At 46.3% G+C, this 25301-nt stretch overlaps 1 protein-coding gene across 4 annotated transcripts in view; it reads right to left on the bottom strand.

The window, feature by feature from the left end:
- The window catches only part of ulk3 (unc-51 like kinase 3), a 73847-nt gene that overhangs the window by 22441 nt on the left and 26105 nt on the right, over positions 1–25301 (bottom strand). For 3 of the 4 annotated variants that reach the window (XR_011889654.1, XM_072282767.1, XM_072282769.1), the window contains 9 exons: positions 23948–24052; positions 22225–22368; positions 19777–19859; positions 17804–17959; positions 16065–16170; positions 14059–14099; positions 11675–11777; positions 7427–7491; positions 3409–3487 (listed from right to left, as the gene is read on the bottom strand). Coding sequence is in view for 3 of the 4 variants with exons in the window: in XM_072282767.1 (XP_072138868.1) it covers positions 3409–3487; positions 7427–7491; positions 11675–11777; positions 14059–14099; positions 16065–16170; positions 17804–17959; positions 19777–19859; positions 22225–22368; positions 23948–24052 (882 nt within the window). In the remaining variant the exon portion in view is untranslated. The remainder of the gene's footprint in view (positions 1–3408; positions 3488–7426; positions 7492–11674; positions 11778–14058; positions 14100–16064; positions 16171–17803; positions 17960–19776; positions 19860–22224; positions 22369–23947; positions 24053–25301) is intronic. The other variant, XM_072282768.1, reaches the window with a different exon arrangement.

Here is a 25301-nt window from a genome sequence, read left to right as displayed (position 1 = left end):
CCAGTCACAACAGCTCCAAGCCCCCTGGTCTTACCCTGCGGTCTCACACTGCCCGCTTGAAGGGAAGTGGATCGATCCACAACATTAAAGGCATCCGTTAGTCTTGTGAGACCATGGATCTGCGCAAGTCTTCACTCTCCAGGGCGCAGGCCTGGGCAAGGTTGTATGGAAGACCAGCAGTTGCCCATGCTGCAAGTCTCCCCTCCCCACGACACCCATGTTGTCCAAGGGAAGGTCATTAGGACCCATACAGCTTGGCACCAGTGTCATCACAGAGCAATGTGTGATTAAGTGCCTTGCTCAAGGACACAACACGTTGCCTCGGCTGGGGCTCGAACTCACGACCTTCAGGTCGCTAGTCCAATGTCTTAACCGCTTGGCCACATGCCCACACAACAATGCCCTTAATTTGTGTGTGTGGGGGATGGAGGGGGAGGTAAGACTCCTCAGGGCAGAGCACTGAATTTTATTCCATCTAGGTCCAATGCTGGACTGGGCTACAGTTAGATGCCTTTGGACAGTTGTAGGTTTTAAGGAGTGACTTAGAGGGGAAGAGAGGGGTAGGCTTGAGGAGGGAGTTGCAGAGATCCATGAATCAGTAGCCGAAGGTTGGGTGATTATTTACTTATTGCGATACAGCGCAGATTAGGCCCTTCCGGCCCTTCGAGCCACGTGCCTAGCAACCCCCAGTTTAACCCGAGCCTAATCGCGGGCCAACTTATAATGACCAATTAACCTACCGACCAGCATGTCTTTGGACTGTGGGAGGAAACCCAGGCAGAATGTACAAATTCTTTACAGGCAGCGGTGGGAACTGAACCTAGGTCACCGGGTACTGTTAATCACTGTGCTAGCCACTAAGCTACTGTGCTAGGGCAACGGTCAAGAGGTCAGAATTAGAGGGGTGGGGAGAGGTTAGAGGGTTCAGGGCAAGAGTGGGTGAACCGAAAGTTGTTATTACTGATTTGTTATTGTCATACGCTGGAGGAGCTCAGCAGAGCAGGCAGCATCTATGGAGGGGAATAAGCAGTGGGCGTTTTGGGCCGAGACCCTTCATCAGGACCGGAAAGGAAGGGGGAAGAAGCCAGAAAAAGAAGGTGGGAGGAGGGAGGGGAGTATATAGGAACAAAGTTCAAAGTAAATTTTATTGTCAAAGTACATATATGTCATCAGAATCAGGTTTATTATCACCAGCATGCGACGTGAAATTTGTTAGCTTAGGTGCAGCAGTTCAATGCAATACATAATCTAGCAGAGGGAAAAAAAATAATAATAAATAAAATTTAAAAAATAATAATAATCAACAAGTAAATCGATTACGTATATTGAATAGATTTTAAAAATGTGCAAGAACAGAAATACTGTATATTAAAAGAAAGATTCAATGTCCATCTAGGAATCAGGTGGCAGAGAGGAAGAAGCTGTTCCTGAATCGCTGAGTGTGCGCCTTCAGGCTCTGTACCTCCTCCCTGATGGTAACAGTGAGAAAAGGACATGCCCTGAGTGCTGGAGGTCCTTAATAATGGACGCTACCTTTCTGAGAGACCGCTCCCTAAAGATGTCCTGGGTACTTTCATTAGGCAGGCCCGTTTGTGACGATGCCTACAAGGTCAAATAGCCAAAGCCGTGTTTATACTGGAAAGGGGGCAAAGAAGCTTAATGATGTTGCCAGGACCAGAAAGGCTGAGATTAGCCAGACGAGTTTTTATTTGTTGGAGTGCAGGAGAACGAGGGGAACTTGGAGAAGTGCTTAAAATTAAGAGAGGGATAGACAACGTGGATGGTAACTGTGTTTTCCTCAGGGTGGGGGAGACCAAAACTAGGGGGCATAGATTAGGGTGGGTAGGGAAAGATATAGAAGGGAACCGAGAGAAACATTTTCAGGGAGATGGTGGTGAATATATGGAATGAGCTTCCATAGGATGTGGTTGAGGCAGGTACAATAGTTTCACTTAAGAAGCATTTGGATAGGTCAATGGAAGCAGGAGCTTATGGATATGGACCAAATGCAGGAAACTAGGACTATCTGGGTAGGTACCGTGGTCGGCATGGACTGGTGAGCCAGATGGGCCTGTAACTGTGTTGTATGGCTCTACAGCATGGTGGAATAGCAGCTAGCGCAATGCTATTACAGTGCCAGTGATTAGGGTTCAATTCCCACTGCTGTCTGTAAGGAGTTTGTACGTTTTAGCTGTCCCCACCTGGGTTTCCCCCATGTGAACACAGAACATAGAAAACCTACAGCACAGTATAGGCCCTTCAGCCCACAAAGCTGTGCCAAACATGTCCTTACTTCAGAAATTATCTAGGGTTACCCACAGCCCTCTATTTTTCTGAGCTTCATGTACCTATCCAGGAGTCTCTTAAAAGACCCTATCGTATCCGCCTCCACCACCGTTGCCGGCAGCCCATTAGGCGCACTCACCACTCTTTGTGTAAAAAAAACTTACCCGACATCTCTGTACCTACTTCCAAGTACCTTAAAACTGTGCCCGCTCGTGTTGGCCATTCCAGCCCTGGGGAAAAGCCTCTGACTAACCACACGATTAATGCCTCTCATCATCTTATACACCGCTATCAGGTCACCTCTCATCCTCTATCGCTCCAAGGAGAAAAGGCCAAGTTCGCTCAACCTATTCCCATGAGACATGCTCCCAATCAAGGCAACATCCTTGTAAATCTCCTCTGCACCCTTTCTATGGTTTCCACATCCTTCCTGTAGTGAGGCAACCAGAATTGAGCACAGTACTCCAAGTGGGGTCCGACCAGCGTCCTATATAGCTGCAACATTACCTCTCTGCTCCTAAACTCAATCCCACGATTGATTTAGGCCAATGCACCGTATGCCTTCTTAACCACAGAGTCAACCTGCACAGCAGCTTTGAGTGTCCTATGGACTCCGACCCCAAGATCCCTCTGATCCTCCACACTGCCAAGGGTCTTACCATGAATACTATATTCTGCCATCATATTTGACCTACCAAAATGTACTCCCGTTTCCTCCCACATTCCAAAGACGTACAGATTTGGGTCAGTGAGTATGGGTATGCTATGTTGGCACTGGAAGCATGGAGACTCTGCAACCTATCGGACTGTGTTGGTCATTGACGCAAATGATCCATTTCACTGTATGTTTCAATGTACATGTGGTAAATAAAACTATATGATAGAAACCCTTCCAAGCAAAGTGCTAGGTGAAATGCATGGGTCACTCGCAAATCCAGTGCAGATCCTGCATCAGGGATTTCTCAATCTCAGCTGCTCCTTCTCCCCAAATTCCTTTCCCTATCTTGTCCAGGAAGCATCCACCCAACCCCTCAGCCGTGTCCAATCACTGACCTGACCCCCCTCAAGCTGCCAGGGACCCAAACTCCCCCCCACAACATCCTTTCGTCCCTCCCCACTCACCAGTCAGCATGAGCAGGAGCTCGCCCAGACTCTGCTGGTACAGCTGTAGTGTTTCTGCCGAGTCGTCCCCTTGTTCTTCCTAGTGAGAGACCAGAGGGGGAGAGAGGTACAAACTGAGTTCAAAGCTATTTTGTTATGGAAGCATGTACACGTCATCATATGCAGTGGATTCTGGTCAACTGGGGAGCCGCTTATTTGGGACAACTCTTAAAGAACAAAAAATTATTGAAAAATAGCCAGGATTCTCTTTGTTTATTTGGAAAACCTTGCTGCTTAACTGAGGCAGGAGACTGCTGTTGAACAATTTTTAGTTAGCGACGGACACATACACTTGTGTGACCATTAGACACTACGTTGTGCTTAGAGCAAACAGTTTTTAAATGGTGTCAGTTGCATGCACTTGTATTCAGGAAGAGTGATATTTGTCACCGATAGTTGGCGTGAAATAAGCAGGAAGACAATTCTGAACCGTTTTGCTCACTGTGATTTCAAGCATTCAAGCTTGGAGATGACAGAAACAGCTGAGAGTGTACATGAAAAGATTTCACTACTTCAAATTAGGAACTACAGAAAATTTGAAGGTATTGACAATTATAGAACACAGAACAGTACAGGCCCTTCAGCCCACATTGTTGTGTCGACCCTCAAACCCTGCCTCCCATATAACCCCCCCACCTTAAATTCCTCCATATACCTGTCTAGTAGTCTCTTAAACTTCACTAGTGTATCTGCCTCCACCACGGACTCAGGCAGTGCATTCCACGCACCAACCACTCTCTGAGTCAAAAACCTTCCTCTAATATCCCCCTTGAACTTCCCACCCCTTACCTTAAAGCCGTGTCCCCTTGTATTATTTTGAATGTTACAATGAAAACGAAGATTTGGAGGATGCAATCATTAAAAGCATTGTATGAAGGCAATCCATTATCTGCACATTTATGGTCAATCAAAAGAACATGGCAGCGTACAGGTACACTGGATGAACTCCTCTGTCAATAACTACTAGGAATTAATACAGTTTTATGGTACTGTAGTATTGGTAATGTTCTAATCTGTTCTGTATTTCTGTTACTTAGCTAAATGATAACTTGTCTTTTTTCATGAAACTTCAGTTAATTGGCCCAAAATGTACCAGTCCCAATTAATTGGGAAGCCTAAGATTCATTTTCTTGCAGGCATTCACAGTACAACAGGGAAGTACACAGAATTGATGAAAACTTGCTCACAAAGGCTGACAAGCAAGTAATGTGTAAGATAAGACAAACTATGCAAATTTAATAAAATAAAACAATGAATAATACTTGCGAATATGAGCTGTAAAGCTCTTGAAAGTGAGAGAACAGGTTGTGGATTTAGTTCAGTGTTGAGGTGAGTGAGGTTCTCCAGGCTGGCTTAGGAGCCTGATCCTTGAAGAATAACTGTTCCTGAACCTGGTGGTGTGTAACCTAAGGCCCAGCACCTCCTTGCCTGATGGCAACAGCGAGAAGAGAGCCCAGCCTGGATGACAACGCCCTTCAGCCCCATGATGCTCCCACCCCCCCTCCATACTCTCCCCACTTGCAAACTCATACCACAACTGAAGCACAGGAATTTGAAGGAAGCACAGACCATTCAGCCTATCGTGTTTGGTCTTGTCCATTAACTGACTTCTGTAAACTACCTCTAATGCAGGTAAAGTGGCTAAAGAATCCAATGGGAAGTTCTTGGGCTTGTAGGAGAATGTAAGAGGAGAATGTAAGAGGGACCAAGACAAAGCAAAAGTGGACCAATGGGATTGATCTGGGACAACACACAGATCACTGGAGGAACTCAGCAGGTCACGAAGCATCCACGAAGGGAAATGCACAGCCCAAGAATTGGATCGGGACCCTTCATTAGGGCTGGAAGGAGGGAAGTTGGCTGGTATGAAGAGGTGAGAGGAAGGGGTGGAGTAAGAGCCGATAGCTGATGGGAGAATCCAAGTTGGGAGGGGTGATGGACAGATGGAGGAGGGGAGAGTGGAAATGGCCACAGGAGTTAGAAGGTGATGGGAGGATCCAAGTTGGGAGATGTGATGGGCAGATGGAGGAGGGGAGAATGGAAATGGGGACAGAGGCTGCTAGGTGATGGGTGGAAGCGACAAAGGGCTAAAAATGATGGGAGTTTGACAGGAGAAGGTGGAATCGATGGAGACAGCCAGGGAGGATAGAGGAAAAGAGAGCCAGTACAAAGAGTTTGTGGGTGAGGGGCAGATATGTTTCACGGGCAGCTCCTCCTTCTGGGAGCTGGAATATGGAGCCAATGGAGCAGATGGTCTCCAGAATTGCTATGAGATAACAGGGAAGTTCCAGACCCTCCCCACACCCCCCCCCCCCGGACAGGGGTGGGGATACTAACCATGAACCCCTCTCCAACCTTCCATCGGATAATTTAAAGAGCACACGTCTCTTGGACATCTATTAAGGGAACTAAGTCCTTCTTTCCCAGCTGGTTTAAGGTTTTAAATCTCAATTAACACTTCTCTCAGCCTCCTTTATCCCCACCAAAGGCAAAAGATCAAAGCTGTAGTGAAACACTTAAGGATTTGCATTCACAACTCCTTTACTTCGTAGAGTAATGGAGTACCACAGCCCTGAAACTAGTCCATGCTAAACTGTTATTCTGCCTAGACCCATGAACCCACACCTGGACCATAGCTCTCCATAACCCTGACATCCATGTACTCATCCAAACTTCTCTTGTATATTGAGATCCACCACTTCCAATGACAGCTCACTCCACACTCTCACCACCTTCTGAGTGAAGTAGTTCCCCCTCAGGTTCCCCTTAACTATTTCACCTTTCACCCTTAACCTGTGACTTCTAGTTCTAGTCTCACCCAACCTCAGTGGAAAAAGTGCTTGCATTTATCCTACTTATATCCTTCAATTTTGAATACTTATCAAATCTCCCCATATTTTCCTACATTCCATGGCAAAAAAAAAAGTCCTAACCTATTCAACCTTCCTCTATGACTCAGGTCTTCAAGTCCTGGTAATACCCTTGCAAATTCATAGAAACATTTCCAATGGGATTTTCTTATAAAAACTCCAATCTTCCACTGGCCAATTCCTGGCCGGTTACCTCCCCAATAGAGCGCCTCCCTCTCCCAGTCTTTCCTGAATCTCACTTTTCAGCCCAACAAGTCCAGCATCATTTGATATCCACAGTCTCCGATCTGGAGGTTGCTGGAATTGAGATTGTCTCCTCAAGCTCCGAATTCATGAATCCTGCCTTTAACACCAGACTTGTATTTTCATTTTTTATTAATAAAATGCATTCTTTGAACTTTCTCCTGCAGTTCACAAACCCAGTTAAGATTCCCTCTCCCCATGAGCACACAGCACAAACTCAATAACATAAGATCATAAAACACAGGAGCACAATTCAGCCAATAATTCCATCCAGTCTGCTCCATCATTATTTGATCTTGGCCAATCTATTATTCTTTTTCATCTCTATTCTCCTGCCTTCTCCACACCACCTTTGACACCCTTACCAATAACTTGGACTCCACAGCCATCCGTGACAAAGAATTCCACAGAATCCTTCGGCTGAAGAAATTCCTCCTCATCTCTGTACTACATGGACACGCCTTCATTTTGAGGCTGTGCCCCCTGGTCCTAATAGAAACATCCTCTCCACGTCCACTCTCTCTACGCCTTTGATCAACGCTCCACTCATCAACTTAGTTGTACTGTGTGGGGTTGGTAAAACGCAACACGATAGATTTGGCGTGCACTCCCCGTAACGGTGATGGAAGTAGTTTCAACAGAACCAAACAGCACAGAGGGATGCTGGCCAACGACTGACCATGTTAACTTCACTTCCCAGCTCTTGGATCATAGCGACTTGAGATGGGAATTGAAGTGGGACCAACTGGAGGGTTCTTTTAAGGGGATAGCAGGGACAGGATGGGCAGAATGACCACTGTCAGTGTTGTGAGGTTTCAAATCCATACGCCGCACCAACCCCAATGTTATAGCAGCCCTAGCCTCACCTGGGCAATGGCAGCCGAGCCCATCTCCAACGCAGCAAGTAGTTGGGGCTTGTCCTGAGACATCTCTGGAACAAGAATGGAACAGAATCAGAATCAGATCTACTAACATTGACGTACGCCATGAAATTTGTTTTGTTGCAGCAGTCCAGTGCAATACAAAACTATTTACCAAGTTACAATAAGAAATATATAAAATTAAAACTAAATTGTACAAAATTGAGCAAAATTCTCTTCTTTATCTAAATCTGAGGTGCAAAGAAATTTGGGAGTCCTTATGCAGGATTCTCTAAAGATTAATCTGCAGTTGAGGATGGCAATCGTAATATTAGCATTCACTTTGAGAGGATTAGAATATAAAAGCAAGGAAGTAACACTGAGAGCTTTATAAAACACCAGCAAGTCCTTACTTGGAGTGTTGTGAGTAGTTCTGGGCTTCAACCAAGAAAGGACGTGCTGGCATTGGAGAGAGTTCAGAGGATGTTGAAGAAGATGATTCCACAAATGAAAGGGTTACCATATGAGGACCGACTGACAGCTCTGGGCATGTACTCACTGGAATTCAGAAGAATGAGGGGGGAACTCATTGAAATTTATTGAACATTGAAAGGCCTTGATAAGAGTGGAGGTAGAGAGGATGTTTCCTATCATGGGTGAGTCTAGGACTAGAAGGCACAGCCTCAGAATAGAGAGACATCCATTTAGAACCGAGGAGGAGGAATTTCTTTAGCCAGAGAGTGATGAATCTATGGAATTCACAACTACAGGTGACTGTGGAGGCCAAGTAATTGGGTATATTTAAGGTAGAGGTTGATAGGTTCTTGACTGGTCAGGGCATGAAGGGGTACGAGAAGAAGGCAGGAGATAGGAAGGATCGGCCATGATGAAATGACAGAGCAGACTCGAAGGGCCAAATGGCCTAATTCTGCTTCGATATGTTATGGTCTTAAATAGTGAGGGAGCTTCATGGACCACTCAGAAATCTGATGGAGGAGGGGAATAAGCTGTTGCTAAAACATTGACTGCGTACCCTCAGGTTTTTGTACCTCCTTCCTGATGGTGATAATGAGAAGTGGGTGGTAGTGAGAAGTCTCAGAAGGGGGGGGGGGGTCTCCAATGATGGATTCTTGAAGTGTCACCTTCTAACGAGATGTGTAAGGTGATAAGGGACACAAGTGAAGTGGACAGCCAACAACTTCTCCCCAGAACAGAAACGACTAATGCAAGAGGGCATAATTTTAAGGAGGAGGAAACTTTTGGGGGGGGGGGGGGGGTATGTTAAGAGGATAGTTTTAATAACTAACTAACAAACACGTGGAGAATGGTAAGTATGTAGAACACGCTCCCAGGACTGGTGGTAGAAGCAGATACCATATGGACATTTAAGAGATTATTAGATGTGCACATGGATTAAAGAAAAATTGAGGGCAATGTGGGAGGGAAGGGTTAGATTGATGTTGGTGTAGGTTAAACAGTTGGCACAACGTGTGCTGTACAGTTCTAGGTTCGCTGTCGCAAGTGCTATCGTGAGACTGTGTCCATTCTGTGAGGGCGGAGCTCCTTTGACTCAATGCTACCCCTTTTAGGTCTCTCAGTGAAGAGAAAGCCCATTATTTACAGCCTCACTACACACTCAAAATGCTGGAGGAACTCAACAGGCCAGGCAATATCTATGGAAAAGAGACACCAGTCAACGTTTCGGCCAAGGCCCTTCCTGGTGCTTAACACCTCAGCTATCGTTCCTGAAGGTGAGACATGCCTGTTCCATGCATCCTGTATGACCAATTAAATCCGGATGCACTGGCACTATGCAGATACATCGGTAATGTCCAGATCCACCAGGTCAATTCCAACCAGAGGGGAGGCTGCGTCGAACAAATCTGTATCACCATCAATACCCACAACCACCAGGTTGACTACCCTACAATTATCAAGGTCCTGAACCAGCATAGATAACTTCACTCACCTCAACACTGAAATGACTCCACAACCTATAAACTCATTCTCTAGGACTCTACAACTTACGTTCTCAGTATTATTTATTTACTTTTTGCACAGTAGGTCTTCTTTTGCACATTACTTGCTTGTTAGTTAGTCTTTATTATTTACAGTTTTTTTTAACTTTCCTGTAAGGGAGGAGAAGATGGCCACACGACGCAGTGTGTGCGGCCTCTCCGGTAAATGATATCTGTATTTGTTATGTAGGTACCGTGCACAATCCTGATTTGATGGAGACAGATGTGAGAAGCACGGAGGAACATCTGGAGAAACTTCTGAAATGCCCGCTTCGCTGCCGCTGCAACTGTGCGATCCAGAATCTCCGGAGGGGAAGGCCCCAAATCCTCGGCTTTGCCCGTTGCTTGGCGGCTGGGAACGGGGTCAAAGCGCTCGGCAGAGATGGTGCTCGGCGGAGGGCTGGTTGGAGACTCGAAGTTTTCGGACTGACTCAAGAGCCAGCTGTGGTCAGGTGCTTCCAGAGTGCTGCATCAGCAAGTTTGCGGTGCTGGAGGTTCATGGCAGGGAAAGTTTTCTTCAGTTTTCTTCTTTCTATCGTCTGCATGAGATGATGGGGCTATCGGAACTTGAGATTTTTTTTTACCGTGCCCATGGTCTGCTCTTTATCAAATTACGGTATTGCTTTGCACTGTTGTAACTATATGTTATAATTATGTGGTTTTTGTCAGTTTTTTAGTCTTGGTCTCTCTTGTGTTTCTGTGATATCACACTGGAGGAATATTGTATCATTTCTTAATGCATGCATTACTAAATGACAATAAATGAGGACTGAGTGTCCTCATACTCTAATCTAATCTAAATGCCTGCAAGAAAATGAATCTCAGGTAGTATATGATGACCTATACGTAGTTCCAATAATAAATTTACTTTGCACCTCAGATTCAGAAGTACACAAGCAGATTCACACACACAGAACTAATCCCTGTAGTGGGTTGTGAGAGTGTCCAAAACAACAAGGTGCTCAGAGCCAAGGTCACTTCAGAAAGTAGTTCAGAGGATAGGTTTTTCTTTCCAACAAAGAATTTCTCCACGAAAGCTGATGGATGTCAGGGAACCTGAGGAAAGTTTGAAGCCAAAGGGGGTAGTTGGAAAAGAGCAGGTTAGTTTCACTCATGTTGAAAGGAGCAGGAGGCTGAATGGCCTGGGTGGCCTCTTGCTGTACCTACTCTAGCCTGGATGCTGGGAACACTCCCCTGGCCCTCTTTCAATCAAGTGGCAAAGCTCCCCAAAGTCTGGCCGAACCTGTAACCAGAGGACGGCTTCTCAGTGAGCGGCACTGGACAAGCAAGAAAGGAGGAGTTAATCTCGCAGACAGCATCCAGTTGGTTAAAATGCTGCTCCAAGGATGTGGGTTCAAAACCAACCAAAGCAGCTGTGGAATTTTCATCGAAGTAAATTTGAGCTGTTTTAACATATCTGGAATAAATAGCAATAAAATAGTGAAAAGTAACTATTTTATTATTATGTATGTTATATTTTATATAATATATAACACCATAAGACACAGGAGCAGAATTAGGCTATTTGGCCCACTGAGTCTGTTCCGCCATTCAATTATGTCTGGATTATTTTCCTTCTCAGCCAGCTGGTGGTGTAGTGGCATCAGTGCCGGACTTCGGAGCGAAGACTCCTGAGTTCGAATCCAGCCCGCTCCCTAGCACACTTTCCATCCGTGCTGGGTTGAGTGTCGGGCTGCCAACTTGGCCTTGTAAAACTCAGAAAGTCTGCTACACAAGAAGTCACCATGACGGCCTCCCGATGACTCCACTCGGAGTTAAGGGCTTTCTTCTTCTTCTATTCTCCTTCTCAACCCCACTCTCCTGCCTTCTCCCCATAACCTTTGACAACCTTACTAGTTTAAAAACTTACCAATGTATATTAGAACTTTTTACATTTTTATATAACATACATTTTATATATAAATAGTAGTATTTACATAGCAGTAAAAATGCAATGAATTTGGTATTACAATCCTGTCATCAGTAATAGCAAACAGGTACATCCCTAACGGGTCTCTCATATGCAAGAGAGAAGATCGCCGCAGCACTTACACAAGTCTATATGTGACTCCAGACTCCTAACTATTCTCTTTTCAGTATTTAGGGACCGAACATCCTGTAAGCAAATAGATTAAAGACACCCCTCCCATACAACATGACAAGGGACCATGCGGTGGTACCTTGGGATGGCTTGCACTGGTTTGACACACGTCTCGCACAACAGCAAAGCCCTCACCTTTCAACAGGACTCTGGCTGACTTGGCCTGCTCAAAGTTGGCTTGGTTGCCCTGGGCGACCAGTGCTTTCAGTTCCTCTGCCCTGGCGATGTACTGAGCTACCTGGCGACCGATTAAAAAAAGAACTGAATGAAGAGCAAGGAAAAAAACAGCATGAAAGAAAATGCAATTCAACCCATCTATCCTGCTCTGTTTTCCCACACCATCGTAACAACCCTTAACCCCCTTCTCCCCTTGCTCCCATTCCCCTTCTCTATCTATCCACCCATCCTCCTACAGTGTAGTTCCAGCTCATTATCATGGGCACAAATACAGGGAGGCACGGGCACAATGAAAATCTTGCTTGCAGCATCACAGGAATCACAGGCACATTGGTTTAGACAACAACACATAACACAAATTGAAGCATCCTCACTGTATGTCTGAAGCTGAAGTACAACCGGGTCAGTACGGACAAGTCGGGCCAAAGGGTCAACCTCTATGCTGTATAACTGATATTAAATTTGGTGGAAAAACAGATTGTGTAGAGATGCAGAGAGTCTGAAGAGAGATATGGATAGTGCAAGGGTCACCTAGCAAACTCATGTGCAAGAATCACAGGGACTTCGCAACTCAAACAAAACTAAAGATTTATTACAGAAATTAACCAGCAAAACTAACAAGAATTCAGGAACTGAAATCACATGATACAGAGAAGAACTTGTTCTGAATTTCACCAGACAAGGATCCACAACGACCGAGCAAAGAGCGGTTGGCATGCCCCTAAAATACACCCTGGAGCAAGTAGGAATGCAAGATATTGAAAATACCATGCCTATTAAATTATCCCAAATTGAATAAACGTGATAAACACAAAGAGAGCTTAACAATCCCCATGATCTCAAATGAACTACCTGCAACACAAAGTGAAAAACTAGTCCAAAGACAAACAATTAGACATGAAAGTTAAACAATCCAGGGAACACTGCATACCCATGAGGTGACACTGAGAAAATACAATCCACACAGTAACCGAACAAACTACTCTTCTTTTTCCTTTAAAAATAACCCCTGGTTGTGACAATTAGGTTAGGTGAGTGGGCAAGGGTTTGGCGGATCTTGTACAAATGTTGTTTGATCTGAAGTCATCCATTTTGGAAGGAAAATAGATCAGACTGTTATTTAAACAGTGAAAGACTGCAGCACGCTGTTGTGCAGCGGGAGTCGGGAGTGCTTGAGCATGAATCACAAAAGTTTGGATTGCAGGTGCACTAAGTTACCAAGGAGACAAACGGAACATCGGCCTTCATTGCTAGAGGGATTGAACTTAAGAGCAGGGAGGTTATAATGCAACCGTACAGGGTGCTGGTGAGGCCACACCTGGAGTACCGCATACAGTTCTGGTCTCTTACTTGAGAAAAGGATACACTGTCTTTGGAGGTGGTGCAGAGGTTGTTCACCATGGTGATTCCGAAGATAAGGAGGGTTTGGAGTCAGAGTCATACAGCACAAAAACTGGTCCATGCCAACTAAAGTGTTCATATAATCTGCTACTATTTACCCATGTTTTCCCCATACTCCTCTTCATCTTTCCAATCCGTGTACCCATCCAGGTATCTTTTAGATGTTGTTAATGTATCTGTCTCAACTGCTGCTGGCAGCTCATTCTATATACTGTATGTATTAACCTCAGGATGGAAATATTTGCCTCTTACTTCCTATTAAACTGGGGTGGCATGGTTAGATTAATGCTCCTACAGTGCCAGTGACCTGGGTTCATTCCCCTGCTGCCTGTAAGGAGCTTGTACATATCTCCTGTGACTATGTGGGTTTCCTCCAGCTGCTCTGGCTTTGTGCCACATTCCTAAGACATATGGGTTAGTTGGTTAATTGGTTACATGGGAGCTATTAGGCGGCACAGGCTCCTTGGGTCAGAAACCAATGTCCTATATTTCTTCATTTCCCAGCCCTAGCAAAAAGGCTGTGTGCATTCGTCCATGTACACCCTCAGGATTTTATAAGGTCACCACTCAATCTCCTGTGCTCCAGAGAATAGCCTGCCTAATCTCTCCCATAACTCAGGCAACATCCTCGTAAATACAAGTTTTAAAGAGATACAGGGAAGAATTTCCTTTCTAAAGGCTCTGCCAAGAACGGTGGAGCAATTAGACTTAGGAACTCTCGGGGGTGGGGGGCGCGGGCAGCAACAGACTGCTGCAGGGATATTGGCGTGCAGAGCTGGAGAGCGAGGGAAGATTTGTTTGCAGATTTGTTTAACCAGGAACCAAAGCTGGTGGGAACCGGGCAAAAGAAATCCGATGTGAAGACACCGGGTTCCAGGTGATGGACAGCAGGCAGCCCGCAGGAAGGAAAAGCGCATGGCAAGACTAACTCTCTCTCCTACCTTTGTGCGGATGGCTGTCTTCCGTCTGCAGTCCAATTCGTCTAGTGCATGAAGCAGAAAAACAATCAAGATTAGTTACCACCACCAGAGCAAGTCAAAGACAAGTTTACTGTTGATGCACAAGTACATGTGTGCACAGCGGCAATGTAAAACTTACTTGCAGCAGCATCGCATGCACGCAGCGTCAGATATGCAACATTCCATAAGACCATAAGACAAAGGAGCAGAAGCCGGCCATTCAGCTCATCGAGTCTGCTCTGCCATTTTATCATGGGCTGATCCATTCTCCCATTTAGTCCCACTCCCCTGCCTTCTCACCATAACCTTTGATGCCCTGGCTACTCAGATACCTATCAATCACTGCCTTAAATATACCCATGGTCTTGGCATCCACTGCAGCCTGTGGCAACAAATTCCATAGATTCACCACCCTCTGGCTAAAAAAATTTCTTCGCATCTCTGTTCTGAATGGGGGCCCTTCAATCCTTAAGTCATGCCCTCTCGTACTAGACTCCCCCACCATGGGAAACAACTTTGCCACATCCACTCTGTCCATGCCTTTCAACACTCACAAGAAAAACTTCAACTAAACATAAATTATACAAAATTATATAATTAGAGCAACAAAAAAGGTCCATTGAGGTATAAAGTGACAAAAGTGGCTATCATATTGCTATACTGAAGTTTGTCCAGATTGGTCCAAGAACAAAATGGTTGAAGAGAAGTAACCGTTCTTCAACATGGTGCAGTGGGAGTTCAGACTTGAGCACCTCCTGCCTGATGGTAGCTGTGAGAAGATGGCATGGCCCAGATGGAGGGGATCTCTGATGACAGGTGTTACGTTCTTGAGGCAGTGCCTCCTGTAGATACGACGGATGGCGGGGAGAGTTCTGGGGAGAGTTCACTCCTCTCTGCAGCTTCTTACGGTCCTGTGCATTTGAACTGCCGGACCGGACTGTGATGCAACCAGTCAGGATACTTACAAAGTACAGCAGTAGGGACATTATTGTGTTTGGTGGCATGCTGAACTTCTTTAATCTAAGAAATTAAAGGCGTTGGTTTGCCCTCCTTAGGAGGGGTGGTACATGGGGAGGGGCGAAGGGCTGAAGGAGGATCTAGGAAGCAGGGGTGATCAGGAAAGTACAGAGTGAAGACAGAAAAAGCAATGACAAAGTAAAATTAATGTTTTATTAAAGTATATATATGTCACCCATACTACCCTGAGATTCGTTGTCTTGTAGGCATTTACAGGAAAATAAAGAAATACAATAGTATTTATGAAATTCACACAAAGACTGACAAACAACCAATGTGCAAAAGACAACAAATTGCGCAGAAATACAAGCCTGAAAGCACGTATCATCAGGCTCCACGACAGCTTCTATCCCACTGCTATTCGACTCTTGAATGGACCTCTTGTATGATAAGATGGACTTTTGACTTCACAATCTACCTCATTATGATCTTGTACTTTATCGTTTACCATCTTCTTTTGGTAGCTTTTACACATTATTCTGCTTTGTAAACACAAGAGATTCTGCAGATGCTGGAAATCTCAAAATGCTAGAGGAACTCAGCAGGTCAGGCAGCATCTATTGAGGGAAATCAACAGTTGACATTTTGAGTTGAAAACCTTCATCAGAACTTAATCTGTTGAAGAAACTCAGGATTTCAGTCCTGATGAAGGGACTCAGCCTGAAGCATTGACTGTTTATTCTCCTCCATAGATGCTGCCTGACCTGTTGTGTGTGTGTGTGTGTGTGTGTGTGTGTGTATACACTTGCTACAATATAAAACAAACAATAAAAACTGAAGAGACTTGCAGTGGGAGACAGGTCTCCTTGTCAGCTGGTGAGCCAACAAGGGAGATGCCAGACAGAGCAGTACCAGATCCCAGACCACATTCGCGGACACCCAGTCCAGGCCCCTCATCTCTGGACTGGGTGGGGAGAGGGAGCCTGTTAATGGAGATACGGTTGTTTCAAGATAGGAGAAGTTTAACTCACAATGCAGAGCAGGGACAAAGTATTCCAGGGATCTGCAGTAGAGAGAGAGTGCGCCAGAGTAGTCACCGAATTCATCCTTCTTCACTGCCTCCACGACCAGCGCTGTCTGCAGGGAAGGGCAAATAGATCAGAAGGGGTCGGGAACTCTCTTCAGTGGGAGGAGATGGGGGAGGGGAGAGGCTCCGGGTGGAGAGGATGAGGGGGAAGGGGGAGGGGAGGAGGAAGAGGGAGAGGGTCAGACATAGACCCAAGCAGACACAGTGGCTGTTCCCCTAAACAAAAGTTTTAACAATATATTTTTGTTCATTCAGAAGTAGCCAGCACTTCAGGAATTAGTCCCCTGCTTTTAAAATTGACGCCTTTGGTTCCTGTTTTACCAATAAATGGAGCCTCTGTACTTCTCATCTGAGACACACTGCTGTGATGCTTGTCTGTCCTGTATCCTGTCCTGGAAGGTCATGCTGGATCCAGGGTTCCTGTCTTGAGTCTCTACAGCAGGAGCTCGTCACAGGCCAAAATACCCACAAGGGTCTTCACCAGGTCACAGGTCGGGATTGAGGGCAGGTCACCACAGGCTCACTCAAAGTAGTGAGGAGTGCTGACATACGAAAGGGCGAGGTGCAGAGGGAAGAGGTGGTGGTGGGGGGGGGGGCTGTTGGAACGCTTCCAGAATGACGGTGAGGGCAATCAAATTCTTAGGGAAACAGAGGTTGAGACTGAAGGCATACACAGAGGACTTGAGAGGAGGTTTCAAGATGGGAGAGGGCAAATTTGGCCTAAATCTCCCATTGAACCCTTAACTACCTAAGTTCATTCTAATTGTCTGCACTTGGCCCATAAACCTTTCCTACTTATGGAGCTGTCCTAATGTCTTTTAAACATTGTAAATGTGTCCACCTCCTCTGGCAGCTCGTTTCATACAGGTGAAAAGTTTGCCCCTCAGATCTTCTTTAAACATTTGCTCTTGAACTTGTGCCTTCTAGTTTTGACTCTCCTGCCCTGGAGTAAAGACTGTGACCACCCATGTGTCCCTTATTGTTCTATAAACCACTGTAAGGACACTCCTCATCCTCCTGCGCTCCAGGGGAAAAAAATCTCCAGTCTCTGTGCAATGCACAAAATGCTGAGGGAACTCAGCAGGTCAGGCAGCATCTACAGAGGGGAATAAACAGTTGGCTTCATCAGGGCTGGAAAGGAAGGGGGATAAAACCAAATACAAATGTGGGGAAGGGAAGGTGTACAATCCTGAAAGTAGTTGGTGAAGCCTGGGGGAGGGGAAGTAGGTAGGTGGGGAAGGGGGGGGGAAATGAAGTAAGAAGCTGGGAGATGATAGGTGGAAAAGCTGAAGAAGGAGAAATCTGATAGGAGAGGAGAGTGGACCATGGGAGAAAGGGGAGGAGGGGCTCCAGAGGGAAATGATGTCAGGTGAGGGGAAGGGAAGGAATGAGAGGGTAACAGAGTGGGAAATGAAGAGAGAGAAGGATAAGGGGGAGAAATTATCAGAAATTAAGAAATCAACATTCATGCCATCAGGTCGGAGGTTACCAGTTTCTGTACAGGGAGGGTTTTGAATTAAGGACAGAAATTTTAAATCTAAATGACTTACAGCAGCTGGAGACTCTGCCCCAGTCAGAACTTGGGTGAATCATTACAGTAAGGAGTCACGTAATGGGGGAATAATTGGGTGACAATATATAGCACATGTGCGAACACTGCAACGGCGGTACAGATACACATACTGCTTTCTCCAGGCTGTCTGCACCCGGCATGTGGTCCAAATCAACGAAGGGGTGAGTGAAGAACTCCTCAAACATCATTCTCTGCTCCGGGTCTCTCTCTAGCAGTCGGAGCAGCAAATCCCTGCAGTCAGGAGAGACCCGTGCGCCCGGAGGGAGCTGCAGGTAAAGACAGGACATTAAAACATCCGGAGGCGGAGGAGCAGAGAAAAGCAGTGCGCAGTAAAACAAGAGATTCTGCAGGTGCTAGAAATCTTGAGCAACACACACCAAATGCTGGAGGAATTCAGCAAGTCAGGTAGCGTCTCTGGAGAAGAATAACAGTCAACATTTTGGGCCAAGACCCTTCGTCAGGTGTCTGTCCATGGTGTAGCTCAATACACTGAACCCAAACCAAGATAAAGCACCTCAGAGTCCGATTCCTCGCAGTGAAAGCAGTGATAACTGAATTAAAGGACTGTGCTGCCCGATCACAGGTCCCTCTGGTGGTGAGGCTTTAAACTGCAACACCCTGAGGTTTCCGAACATCCCCAGCTCTGGATGGCCACCATGTGTTGAGACGGGTAATAGATTTAGAATTAATTCCCACCCTCGGCAGAACATAACAGGGATGTCAGGGGCCACAAATGCAAACATTATAATAAAATAACAGCCCTAATTTCAGCAATAAAGTCAACATATCAGAGGGTCTGTACTGGGACCAGCACGCAAAAGCCATCACACAGAGGGCACAACAGCACCTCCACCATCTTAGAAGTTTGTAGAGATTTTGCATGTTATTAAAAACTTTCACGGATGCACAGTGGAGAGTATCCTAACTGATTACATCACAGCCTGGTGTGGAAACGCCAATGCCCAAGGATGGAAAGGCTAGAAAGCAGTGGATACAGCCCAGTCTGTCACACAAAAAGCCCTTCCAACCATTGAGTATATTTAGAAGGAACGCTGCCACAAGAAAGCAGCATCAATCAGAAGACCTCCACCATCTACAGAATCTCATGTGTCAATGGAAGGCTTCAATCTCACTCTATTTACACCAGAGAAGAATGTACCAGTGCTTGGGTATCATGTCCACCCATGGGAGATTAGCCTGGCAGGGTCACATGGGAAGAACAATTAGTCGGGTAGACAAAGTAAGTTTCTTGCAGACATTTGTGTTGAGTGAAAAAAAAATACCTGCAGATGCAGGAGATTAAAAACAGAAAATGCTGAGCACAATCAGCAGGTCAGGCAGCATCTGAAGAAGGAGAAAGAGTTAAGTGTTTCAGGTCTGGGATCTCTGTCAGAACCGGGAAAGGGAGAAAGACCAGTTTGTTGTCAGTGGCAGTGAGGGGGTAACAGGAGAGAGGTGGCCACAGGGAGTATCTGCAATACGGCAAGACCACATGGGTTAAAGTGGAAGTGGTGGTTAAAAGCAGATTACATCTCTTTTTGGGGGCCCGGAGTCGGTGAGATCGCAGAGAGATGTTCGGATGCAAGGGAATTGGGTTTAACCTGGAGGGCCAGTCACTGGGAATATTTAAAGCAGAGGGTGATAGGCTCTTGATTAGTAAAGGTGTCAAAGATAACAGGGGGAAGGCAGGAGAATTGAGTCAAGAGGGAAAATCAATCATGACCGAATGGTGCAGCAGACTTGAAGGGCTGGATGGCTTAATTCTGCTCCTATGTCTTATGGTCTTAGGCACCGAGGCTCAAGGATTTAACAGTGGCTCCTGCTGCTCACTGAAGCTTTGTGTTATTTTACAGCAAGGTAGCAGGCCCTCCTGACCCAATGACACCCTTGTGATCAACTAACCTATTAATGCGTACATCTTTGGAATGCGGGAGGATACCAGAGCAAACGGAGGAAACCCACACAGTCGTGGGGAGAACGTACCAACAGCAGCAGAATCGAACCCAGGTCACTGGCACTGTAAAGGCATTACACTAACCGTGACACTACCATGCCGCCACACCGATCTCTGACATTTACCCACCTCAACTGCCTTGTTGCTGCGGATTTTACTCTCCAACTCTGTGAAGGACTTCGATGCGAACGGTGGTTGTCCAAACAATGCTTCTGTAACAAGATCAGGACCCGCCAGAGTCAGCATAGCCCGACACAGCGGTCTGTCCTCCTCACTGGAAACGAACTCAGATAAATTTGAGGTGTTGCATTTGGCAAGACCCACCAGGCCAGGATTTACACTGCAAACAGTAGGGCCCTGGGGAACGTTGCAGAACAGAGAGACCTAGAGGTACAGGTATGTAGTTCCTGAAAGCAGGCACACAGGTAGACTGGGCGGGGAGAAGGTATTTGGCACACTGTTCGTCGTCGGATGGGGCATTGAGCACTGAAAGGCGAAGTGCCCGCGTTGTTGTGTCCGGAGGTTGGAGGTCTGCAAGTCTGGGCCAGGGATTGCAGGTTGGAGGCCTGATGACCAAGAGTCTGGGCTGATGGTTGGAGGCTCAGGACAGGCCACCTCCAGGGCTGGAGAACTGTGTGTGCGTGTGCACTAAAAGGGGCTTGTTCTGCTGTGTTGTTTGTTTTGTTGTAATGCTGTTGTTGCTTGTGTTGTGAGGACCCCTTGACCTCACATCCTGTCTCATCAAATTCCTTGCACCTATTGTCTGCAAACCGTTAAGACTATACTCCGCCCATTTCAATTCAACTTCCTTTTCCCATTCCGGCATGTCTGTCTATGGCCTCCTCACAATGAAGCTAAACTCAGGTTGAAGGAGCATCACCTCAGATTCTGTCACCAGCCTGAAGTCACGATCATCATCAATTTCCCTAACTTCCAGTAATTACAGTCCCTTCTCTTGTTTTCCCACTCCTCATTTTTGTTTGCCACTCACCCCTTCTCTTCTCCTCACCTGCCAATCACCTCATTCTGGTCCCCCTTCCATTTTTCCCCATGGTCCACTGTCCTCTCCTATCAGATTCCTTCTTCTTCAGTCTTTTACCTCTTCCACCTATCACCTCCCAGCTTCTTACTTCATCCCCCTTCCCCCTCACTTGGTCTCACCTGTCACCAAGCAACTTGTACTCTTTCCCCTCCACCACTTTCTTGTTCTGATTTCTGCCCCCTTCCTTTCCAGTACTGCTGAAGGGCCTTGGCCCAAAGCATCAACTATTTATTTCCCTCCATAGATGCTGCCTGACCTGCCAAGTTCCTCCAGTATTTGTATGAGCTGCTCAGTATTTGCAGCATCTCATGTGTCTGTGGGTACACAATATTCTGCACTTTCCCATTCCCTTAACTTAGAACACTACGGCAGACTACAGGCTCTTTGGTCTACGATGTTGTGCCGATCTTTTAAATTACTCTTAAGATCAATTTGACCCAGCTCTATCCATTGTGTCACCCATGAGGTGAAATAATCTGGATTGATGGTACGCAAAACAAAATGGTTCACTGCATCTTGTACAGGGGACAATTACCAGAATGAACTGGGACTAGTGTAAATGGGTGCTTGTGAACAAAGATGAGGCGCCAACGAACAACCAACATGACCAAGGGCAACATCCTTCAGACGGATCACAGAACCACTACCTTCACTTTGTTTACTTTATCTATCTCTTTCAAATGTGGTTCTGCTACTACTGGAGCCTGTGATCTATATCTTGGTGGTGTCTTTGGGCCAACTGAGTGATCTGGCACTTTGCTGCCTCCGAGGGAGTTTGGTGAGGTTTCGAGCGAAGTGTGTGGCCTGGAGATGGGGCAGGAACCCATGATCAACCCCACGATCTCACCGAATGAAGCATCAAGGAAGACTGAAATCATCGAGGACAAAAGCATAAGACTGGTGCAAGATCAGCACCCTCTACCTGCGTGTAAACGGTCTCTCTCAGTCTCCCCCTCCCTCCTTCCCCCCTCCCCTTCCTCTCTTGCTGCTCCCAGAGGGGCATACAAATGGTCGCTCCCTCCCTCTCGCTAGATGCTGCCGGAGTCCATGGGTCTTGGACAACGTTTAATCGACGCGGTTTGTGGACTGGACTCTGTAGCTCACCCTGATGTGTTTCTGGTCACTTTTTTTTGTTGCAGTTTTGTGCAATTTTGATGAGAGCAGACTAGCGCTGCAGCCTGCAGATAGCGAGGAGACTGCTGGATTGAACTGACTGAGCGGAACTGAATATGCCTCGACTCTTTTGATGTCTTTGTGATTTGGTATTTTGTATTCTGTGTTTTTTGCGCGTTGGGGCTTGATGTTTTCTTTGAATGGGTTCCATGGTTTTCTTTGTTTTGTGGTTGTCTGTGGGAACACGAATCTCAGGGTTGTATAATACATACACATTTTGATAATAAATGTGCTTTAAATCTTTGAGAGCCAGTAAGCACCCGGTGGGCCGGCGGGTATGTGTCCGTGTTGTGTGACTGTGAACCTTCTCCCACCTCTTCCTCTCTCCTCCACCCCCAACCCAACCCCTTGTGGCTGCTCACCGTACAGAATCACTCCAACGGACCAGAGATCCACCCGGGCATCATACTGCTGCTGGCACACCATCTCCGGGGCCATGTACAATGGGGACCCTCGCAGAACGTGCTTCTCGTCCCAAGGAGACATGTGCTGTGCGAAGCCAAAGTCTACGAATGACACAAAGCAACCAGTCAACGTTCGCACCTCCCTCACTACCTGAGGAAGGGTCCCATCTCCAAATGACAAAGGTTTATTCCCCTCCATAGATGCTGCCTGCATTCAGTGAATGTTGCTCTGGATCTCCAGCAACTGCAGAATCTCTTGTGCTTATAATTACCTTTTAGACACCTTGTTTCCCCCTCCCCTTCACACTCTCACCCTGCCAGTTCCTCTACCCTACCCTTGCCTCACCATCCCCTCCATTGACCAACCATGCAGAGAAGGGGCTCCCCTACCCACTCTAAAAGGAGGGCAGCTCCTGGAATCTCAGTATAATGTTTCAGTCCTCAGACAGAAAGTATGACCTCTTCTCCCACTCCTATAATGATGTTAAGCACAGGAGATTCTGCAGATGCTGCAAATCCTGAGCAACGCACACATAATGCTGGGGGAGCTCAGCGGGTCAGGCGGTATTGACCATTTATTCCCCTCCATAGATGCTGCCTGACCCACCGAGTTCCACTGGCATTTTGTGTGTGTTGCTCGGGGCTTCGCTTCTGGCTGGCCCCGTATTTTCTGCCACTTCTGACTTTCACCATCCCACTCATAAATCACAGAATCATAGAGCACCATAACACAGAAACAGGCCCTTTGGCCCATCTACTCTGTGCTGAACTGGTATTCTGCTTGGTACCATCGACTCACACCTGGACTCCATACCTCACCCAGCCAGACTACTACAATGTCGACTCAGGCCTAGGGGGCTGGCGTTTGGCCATGTACTCAGCCAAACCGCTCATAAATGTCGAAATTGAACCTGCACTCCCTATTTCCACTGGCAGCTTGTTCCACACTCAGACCACCCTCTGAGTGAAGAACATCTCCCTCAGATTCCCCTTAAATATTTCACCCTTAATCTATGATCTCTCGTTCTAGTGTCACCCAATCTAGGTGGAAGAAGTCTGTTTACATTTTCTTTATCTATACCTCTCGTTATTTTGTATATCATCATCATTATATGCAGTGTCATATGACGTAGGCAATCGTGGTCTCTGACCATGATCGTTCTTGGCAAATTTTTCTACAGAAATGGTTTGCCAATGCCTTCTTCTGGGCAGTGTCTTTACAAGACAGGTGACTCCAGCCATTATCAAAACCCTTCAGAGACCGTCTACCTGGTGTCACTGGTCACATAACCAGGACTTGTGATATACACCAGCTGCTCATACGACCACCCACCTGCCCCAATGGCTTCATGTGTCCCTGATCGTGGGGTGGGGGGGCTACACAGGTGATACACCTTGCCCAAGGGTGACCTGCAGGCAAGCAGAGGGAAGGAGCGCCTTACACCCACTTTGGTAGAGACGTATCTCCACCCCGCCACCCAGATATATACCAATGCACCTTTAATAGTTCCATAGCGGAGCAATCCCACAGATAGGAGAATTGGCCTGACTGACGATTCCAAAATATCTTAAAAGGGCCAGAGAGCAAAAGCTGGAAGGGACGCAAGGCGAAAGTGGGGAGGGTGGGTAGGAATACAAGAACATATGATGAGGGAGGGAGAGGGGGCAGTTATGAACTCACCAGCCAGCTTGAGGTGTGGACAGGTCCGGGAGCTGAGAAGAACATTCTGAGGCTTCAGGTCGAGGTGTGAGATGTTGCGTTGGTGGAGATACTGCAGGGCAGAGGCTGGGGGTGAAAGTGCAAAGTACATTCATTATCAAAGTATGCATCTGTCACCATATACCACCCTGAGATTGGTTTTCTTGTGGACACTCACACGAAAATAACGAAACACAATAGAATTGATGAAAAATTATACATAAACAAAGACCACCAATCAACCAATGTAGAAAAGACAAACTGCAAATAAAAAATAACTACATACTGAGAACACGAGTTATAGAGTCCTTGTAGATAGATACTTTATTAATCTCAAAGGAAATTACAGTGTCACAGTAGCATTATAGACATACAAATATTAGAAGCAAAGTAAGAAAGAATAAAAAAATAAGTTACCACAAACAGTCTAACAGGAGGGAGTCATCACTTCCCCAGCTATAGGTTGACTCATTATAGAGCCTAATGGCTGATGCTAAGAATGACCTCATTTAGCGCTATTTGGAGCAGCACAGTTGTCTTAGTCTATTACTAAAAGCACTCCTCTGTTCAGCCAAGGCGAGAAACATTGTCCAGAATTGCCAGGATTTTCTGGAGGAGCCTCCAGTGTGTCTAGTTTGACTCCGCTAACACAGCCAGAATTTCTAATCAGTTTATTGAGCCTGTTGACATCGCCTGCATTGGTGCCATTGCCCCAGCACACCAACACATAGAAGATTGTACTGGTGACAGTAGACTGGTAGAACATGTGAAGGAGAGACCTACATACTCCAAAGAACCTCAGTCTCCTCTGGATGTAGAGGTGACTCTGACCCTTCTTGTACACAGCCTCTGCGCTGGTGCTCCACTCAACTCTGTCATCCAGGTGCACCCCCAGGTACTTGTAGGTCCTCACCACATCCACGTCCTCACCATCAACAAGTGAATCTATAGGTTGTGGAATCTTCAGAGTTGTGGTGAGTGACATTATCCATGGTGCAGGACAAAGCCAGAAAAAGGCTTCTCTCTGCAGGTCAGAGACTCGGGATCACACAGCACAGAACAGGCCCTTTGGCCTATCGAGTCTGTGCCAACCAACAAACACCCATTTACATTAACCCTATACTTATTTCATTCTTCCCACATCTCAAGATTATATCGCAACACACAGAGGCAATTTACAGCAGCCAATTAACCTACTAACGGAGATCGAGGACGTTTGCTCCATCTGCCAAAAGCAGAACATTTTAATTCCGATCCCCATTCCCATTCCACCAAGCCAGTCCATGGCCCCCTCTTGTGCAAAAATGAGGCCACCTTCAGGGTGGAGGAGCAACAT

This window comes from Mobula birostris, chromosome 18, assembly GCF_030028105.1.
Source record: "Mobula birostris isolate sMobBir1 chromosome 18, sMobBir1.hap1, whole genome shotgun sequence".
NCBI classification, from domain to species: Eukaryota; Metazoa; Chordata; class Chondrichthyes; order Myliobatiformes; family Myliobatidae; genus Mobula; species Mobula birostris.
The sequence above is the reverse complement of the archived record's forward strand: the minus strand, read 5'-3'. Positions and strand labels throughout refer to the sequence as shown.